Genomic DNA, 7,135 nt, shown 5'->3' with positions numbered 1-7,135 from the left:
CCCGTGACGCGGGGACGCACCACTCTCCTCCTCCGTCCCGAGCAAAGCATCATCAAAATCCTCATCCATCACTCTCTTTCTCTCTCTCTCTCTCTCCCTCTCTCTCCCATCCGTTGTCTTTTTAATGTAACTTCTGACTGATCGGGAGAGCAGGGAGCGTCTGGAAAGCCTGGTCCGGCGACTCCATCTCTGATGAAGGATCTGCACGCATGGTGTTCTGTTTAAAGATTGTATATTTTTGGGATAACGTTGCATTCCTCCGAGGATTTTGGCACAGTGTTGTCTGTCTTTACTTCCCCTCTGTGGATGTTATAGTACATTATCTCGGTCTGAATGAAGCTTTCTTTTTGGATTTCCACCGCGCCGAAGCTGTTTCTGGGTGACTGCCCATTCTGTACTTGTGAAGTCGCGCGTTATAATTATATGGCCGTTATTTCATGCGCTCTGTTCGTATTTCGATGCGTAACTTGTATTTAGTTTTGTCCAACAATGCTGCAGTTTCCTTGAATTTTTGCTAGTGATTGATGCAGACGAATCGCGAGCGTTAATTATCGCGTAAAAAGAGGAAAGTTGGGCGCGCAAAGTTTTGGAGACGGTCGATATGGCTATGGTGGCGTGGAGAAACACCGAGGGCGTCGGGGACAGTCAGGGGACCCTCTCCTCCCCGGTGTCCCAGGTCGCGCCTCTGTCTCTGCCCGGGGAGCTGGCGGGACACATGAACCCGGCGCCCTCTCTGGAAATAAACCCGGCAGCGGCAGCACCTCAGGGCGCACCGCCGCCCAATCCGTCCAGCGCCGCCGCCGCGACCACCGCCACCAACAATAACAACACCACCTCCTCTTCCTCCTCCTCCTCCTCCTCGTCCATGGACAAACACCAGAGCCAGCAGATCGAGTGCATCGTGTGCGGGGATAAATCCAGCGGGAAGCACTACGGACAGTTCACGTGTGAGGGATGTAAGAGCTTCTTTAAACGCAGCGTCAGGAGGAACCTGAGCTACACCTGCAGGGCCAACAGGAACTGTCCCGTAGACCAGCACCACCGCAACCAGTGCCAGTACTGTCGCCTCAAGAAATGCCTCAAAGTAGGCATGAGGAGGGAAGGTACGGGCTGGCGTCCTCCTGTTGTTGCTATCGGTATTATCACATCATATTATCCAGGACACTAATCTTCTGACAATATGCATTTAACGACATCATTTATGAGCACACGTGTGTCCTTTAAAACTGCTCTAAATTCTGTGCATGCTGCGTCTGTACAGTTTGTGTCTGTATCATTTCTTCCTGGACACGGCCATTCGTGCCGCCTTTGTCTGGTCCGCGATATTGGACGAGATGTTTCCTGCGCCTGTCCACGCTGTGTTGCTATCATATATGTGTCTGTATCTCCGCTGGCTCGGCCGTGATGTTACAGAGATGAGTGTGTTCCGGCTAGCCTCTCGTAGCATGTGCGGTGCTGCGCGCTGCTCTCCGGCCGCTCTCCGTGCGTCCTGCGTGGCCATTGTGTGGCTCAAACAGCCCGGAGCCGCTTTTAAATGTCACGTGTTCCAATTCGACAGTCATTTCGCCACATTTTTTGTGATTTTCGATGTTTTTTCGTTTAAATTGTAGCATCAAAGTGTGTGACGTTTTTGACGGATAAAGTGTACGCATGTGGACTGTGTGTGTGTGCGTGTGTGTGTGTGCGTATACTAGCTATTCATAATGCATGCTGGTCGAACAGGCCCAGCGTTGCCTGCTGTAGCCTTCTGTTAGGCTACTGCTGCCAAAACAACTCACTGACATCTGATAGTTATGAGAACAGTTTCATTGTAGATTTGAATAAAGTTGAATGCAGAGTATTTCACCATCGGAGACGAAGGGAAAAGCCCCCACAGGCCCCGCAGCCTGGGCTGTTACGAAGAGCGGGTGCGAGCGAAGTTACTCGCCAGAAAGTGGCGAATATTAGAGGACACGAGTTCAAGGCGCAAACGCGACAGTTCTGGTCGTGAATGTAAACGATTCGACATCCAATAGAGCCATTTAAAGACCCACGAAAACGTAGAAAAATCCCACACGCCATTATCTGCAGGTCGTGGCCTAAAAATAGCTTCCGAGCAGAGAGTGTGTGTGTGTGCGCGTGTGTGTTGATGAAAACTGCTACTCATGGCCGGGATTGAAGAGCTTCTGCTGGAGGGTAGCCTCGGCCTACTGATGCGACCCACAATAACTGTATACGTTGTACGTTTCCGTAAAGCGCGGATATGTAGAAATTTCACGTTTCTTTATGTTCAAATTAGACAAATGGCCGTAGACATGAAGTCTGTGGCTAAAAGACGAGTGTGTGCGTGTGTTTATAAGATGATCCATCGTTTTAACGGACATCGCTGTTGCTCCTGCATATTCCCGTTCCTCTTTGGTGTGATATTGTCTGTATTGTGCGTATTAATCCCCTTCCAGCTTGATTTGACATTTCTGCTGTTTCTCGTCGCAGCTGTCCAGAGAGGCAGGCTTCCTACCCAGTCTTATCACGGCCAGTTTGCTCTGACAAACGGAGACCCTCTGCAGTGTCATTCCTACCTGTCGGGATACATCTCTCTGCTGCTGCGGGCCGAGCCCTACCCGACCTCCAGGTTCGGCTCTCAGTGTCTGCAGAGCAACAACATCATGGGCATCGAGAACATCTGCGAGCTGGCGGCTCGGATGCTCTTCAGCGCCGTGGAGTGGGCCCGCAACATCCCCTTCTTCCCGGACCTGCAGGTAACGGACCAGGTGGCCCTGCTCCGCCTCACCTGGAGCGAACTGTTCGTCCTGAACGCCGCCCAGTGCTCCATGCCCGTCCACGTCGCCCCGCTGCTGGCCGCCGCCGGCCTCCACGCCTCCCCGATGTCCGCGGACCGGGTGGTGGCCTTCATGGACCACATCCGGGTGTTCCAGGAGCAGGTGGAGAAGCTGAAGGTGCTGCACGTGGATTCAGCAGAGTACAGCTGCATTAAGGCCATCGTGCTGTTCACCACAGGTAAGCGCTCTTTCTCTGCGCCCAAACACGGAGGCCTGGATGGCTGAAATGTGTTTTCACCAAAACCTTTAATCCTGGTCCAAAAAATAAATAAATAAATAAATACATAAATACATTAAAAATACAGTAAATAAAATCACATCCAGTCAAACAAGCACCATATGAACAAATACGTCTCTGTTTTATGTATATATATAAAACATCACTATTCAGTAAACTGCAGCGTAATAAAAGGTGGATCAACTCTAAGAGCATTTAATTTTTTGAAGCGTTACTAATAAATGACCGTCTCATTGGAAACAACCATCAGTTTGGCCTAAATAAAATATTTTCAGAGAACGAATATTTTTACAATAACGGTGACGGTATGAGCGTTGGTTTAGTGGGAAATAATAAGAGGATTAAAACCAACAGACTTTCAAAGAAATGTGGCGTTTTCTAGGAAAACCACGAATGCCTCGTTTTTCAGAGCATTACCGACAACTCCATCTTTCTCCTGTTAAAATCAATCTTTTGGGGTTATGTTTCGTTAGAACGGGCTCGCTCATTCACATTTTACTAATCAAAAAAAAAAAGTTAGATACTTAGATCAAACAATTATTATTCCTAAAGAAAAATCAGTCTGATCAGAACTCAGACCTCCACACATGATGAAGCAAAAAGTAAGCCCAAAAAGACAAAAGAAAAGAAAAAGTCTTGTAACCTGTATCATTTCTTTAGACTAGGATCTACAAAGTTTATCAGCCCCTTGAGAAACACAGTTAAGTTTTGTGAAGTTTATTATTATTGTAACATTTAAGAGGCTGTGGGTGAGTTTTTTGTGGATTTACAAACTGCATTGAATCCCTAAAATATAGAGCAGTATGCATGAATCATACAGTAGCCTTTACCAATGGAAACAAGACTGAGCATCTCCATTTCATTCCACTGGTGCATCAACAAGCTACTTTATCAAATAGACTGTTTTATTTTATTTAATGTTTGTTTTTGCTTGTTTTAAACTCCAAATAGAAAGCAGGTAAATTAACAGATGTGAACTGATTTGTACGCTTTAAATTCTGCATTTATTTACTTTATTTATTAAAATAATTAAATAGGAGAAATTGAATCTAATTCTTGTCAATACGGTAAATATTAATTACAAAAAAATAATAAATGTAAATCAATGCATTTATTTTTCTTATATCTTTGAATTGGTACACCTTTGGATTTAGCTTACAGCTAATACTTTTTTAAAAGACCTTTACTGAAATCAGTGAAACTGGCTTCACACTGCATTGTAAAATTCATATTATTATTCCAGAGCCTTTTAACAACAGGCAGGATGATGTCTGGTGGCTGTATCGTGAGCCGGATCAAAGGAATGACTAGCAGCAGAGTGAAAAATAAAAATGGTCTCCTATGGACTGTAGGTCTATTTTAGTCCCCAGGAGCACATCTGAACACGTGTCTTTAAACTGGGACACAGAGACCGTTCTTTAACCCCTGCTGCCATCCGGTCTGCAGCGTTACAGTGCAAACAGAGGACACTGCTGTGTGTGGAAATACCACACATACAGTGTGCAACGGTCTTTTACAGTAAAGCAGTTGACACTCCGCTGATGCGCTCTGATACATATCAATACTTTGGTTATTCCTCATGCTGAACATGGTTTTATAGATTTTAATGGCAGAAACAGCTCCATCTTTGATCCCTGATGCCACGAGATTGATGAGATATCAGTGTATGTCAATGACAGGCAACAATATAATGATTTTCCTGTCTGCATGCTGTTGTGTTTTCACCACAGCACTTACAGGGATTTTACTTATTTACAGATTACATTTGGACACATTTGCTCTTGTATTGCATGTTATTCCTGACTATGACTGACCATTGTTCAATATTGTTCACGGTGGTGTTGTATATTCCTGCTCTACGGTTCCCTTACTACGTCACTGTTACTCTGATCTGCTTATTATAAGATAGTAAACTATATTAGTAGTCTTCAGCCCTGCCTGTTCCTTTAATGTCTTGATCAGTGATATAGTAAATATGTAAAGAACAATAACTTTCAAGAGATAAACTGTTGTTTTTTGTCTAAAAATATAATAGTTTTTTATTTCTGGTGGGGTTTTTTTTGCCTTCTATTGATCATAGTTGGCCTATATTTATTGAACACTACATAAACCACTACTATTCGTCATTTTGCTGGCCTTCCTTTGGATTGAAGCACTGGTCTTGACCGCTCCTTCTCCTGTCTGTTTCCTGTTTCGCTGTCCCCCTTTCCATCTGTAGATGCTTGTGGTCTGTCGGACGTGGCTCATGTGGAGGGTCTGCAGGAGAAATCCCAGTGTGCTTTAGAGGAGTATGTGAGGAGCCAGTATCCCAACCAGCCTAACAGGTTTGGGAAGCTGCTGCTCCGCTTGCCCTCCCTGCGCACCGTCTCATCTTCTGTCATAGAGCAGCTTTTCTTCGTCCGTCTGGTGGGGAAGACCCCCATAGAAACTCTGATAAGGGACATGCTGCTGTCCGGAAGCAGCTTCAACTGGCCCTACATGCCTATTCAATAGAGGAAAAAGCTACAGCGGTGCTTCTGAGGTCAGGAAAAGGTCCCGCACGTCAAATCAAGTCATTTCAGTGCGGCATCAAATCTCTGTTGCTTCGATCAAGGAAAAAAAACTAAAACTGCCAGTGGAATTAGATGATTACATGTCCAATGTTAAATAGATTATCTCAATTCATATTTTTTCTCGTACCAACCTCCATTTTCTTGATACAAGAGGAGAGATCTGCCTTATTCTGCATAGTATCTAGAAAGGCCCCTGAAGTAAATGAAGCATTTTAAATGATTTGACCCCACTGGCAGAATTTTTTACTTGTTTAAAGTGAAGCAATATTTCACGAGATGAAATGACTGGTTATGATGAACATTTTTTGCAGTGTGGTGACCAATCACAGTCTATGATTTTTGGGATAACAAACAATATTTATTGGACCCTGTGTGTATATTTATCGTGCTTGTAAATTATGTTTTGGCTCCTTTTTAAAATGTTTTGCGTATTTTTGCCCCGGCCAGTGAGAAACGTGCAGGGATTGTCTTGTGTCAACCTGTTGTTTTTTTTTTGTTTCGTTTTTTTTATCGTTTGTTTCATACCTTCCAGACATGGCACTTTGACCTAAATGAACATTTCAGAAAGATTTAACACAGGTGTTTAAAACCCAGCATCATCTGACTTTAACCCATTTGCTCAATTGTGTACAGACAGAATGGTGAGATTAATGCTCTGTTTAAGTTACTTTGGATTCTTGCTCCATTTCCATTTTTGACGTACAAAGAGTAAGAAGAAAAAGAGCAAAAACAAAATGTTTGGAAATGCACTTCTCGTGATCAGGGTTAGGCTGTGCCAAGTGATGCATTACTCCTTTCATAGGTAATATCATTACTGTCCTACATGAATATTTTGTTAAATATTTTAGTTAATACTTCTTAGCAGATGTAAGTATTTCCTCTTGTCATAAGGCTTCATTTTACCTTCTAAAAACAATATTTTGAAAAAAAGAATTCTCCATCATGTTTATTTCTGATCAAATTAGTGAATTTTACCACTCAGAGAAATTCAACTTTTCTGTTACTTCTCATCTGAACAGAGATAGCAGGTTAATTATGGCAAAATAGATCATGTTAGATAATCAATGTTAGATAACTTTATGTTAATCTGACATTTTTATACGTAGAATGGTTAAAGTCACAGTCATTTTCTTTTAACTGGTAACTTGTTGCAAGGAAAAGTAATGACATTACTTTACTGGATTAATGATTAATGCATTACCAAACCCTTCTGATTCATGTATGTTTCCAGGTCTTTTACACTGTCTCAGAGAGATTTTAAGAGCACCGGGCCTGATGTAGGCTCTATAATGTAACTACAGTTTGTTAATGGGATAAATGAGCTGTGCACAACTTCCTAGGACAAGTCTGCAAATCTATTTCATGATAAGTCATGCATTTATGAGCCCAAGCCGCTTAATGGCACAACAGACCACTGCAGGGTATTGCTGAACTGAACGTGTGTGTATCTGTGTGAGTGCATGCATGTGTGTGTGTGTGTGTGTGTGTGTGTGTGTGTGTGCGTGTGTGTGTATGTGAGTGTGTAT

General features: G+C 43.3%; 1 protein-coding gene across 2 annotated transcripts; it reads left to right on the top strand.

Moving 5' to 3' along the window:
- Positions 1–601: 601 nt before the first annotated feature.
- LOC121604487 (COUP transcription factor 2-like) lies at positions 602–5,550 on the top strand. 2 transcript variants are annotated; one of them, XM_041934015.1, is made up of 4 exons: positions 602–1,103; positions 1,804–1,812; positions 2,464–2,997; positions 5,276–5,550. In XM_041934015.1, the coding sequence occupies exons 1-4, from the start codon at positions 602–604 to the stop codon at positions 5,548–5,550; spliced, it is 1,320 nt and encodes a 439-aa protein (XP_041789949.1). The 2 variants fall into 2 exon arrangements, with proteins under 2 accessions (XP_041789949.1, XP_041789959.1); XM_041934025.1 differs by lacking the exon at positions 1,804–1,812 and having other exon boundaries at positions 2,473–2,997.
- Positions 5,551–7,135: the final 1,585 nt, after the last annotated feature.

The sequence above is a fragment of the Chelmon rostratus genome, chromosome 1 (genome assembly GCF_017976325.1).
Source record: "Chelmon rostratus isolate fCheRos1 chromosome 1, fCheRos1.pri, whole genome shotgun sequence".
In the NCBI taxonomy this organism is placed as follows: domain Eukaryota; kingdom Metazoa; phylum Chordata; class Actinopteri; order Chaetodontiformes; family Chaetodontidae; genus Chelmon; species Chelmon rostratus.
This window is presented reverse-complemented; position numbering and strand designations above follow the sequence as displayed.

Coding starts and splice junctions, on each gene's coding strand:
- LOC121604487 (XM_041934015.1), top strand. CDS start 602: ATGGCTATGGTGGCGTGGAGAAACACCGAGGGCGTCGGGGACAGTCAG. Junction 2,998..5,275: donor CATCGTGCTGTTCACCACAG/GTAAGCGCTCTT, acceptor TTCCATCTGTAG/ATGCTTGTGGTCTGTCGGAC.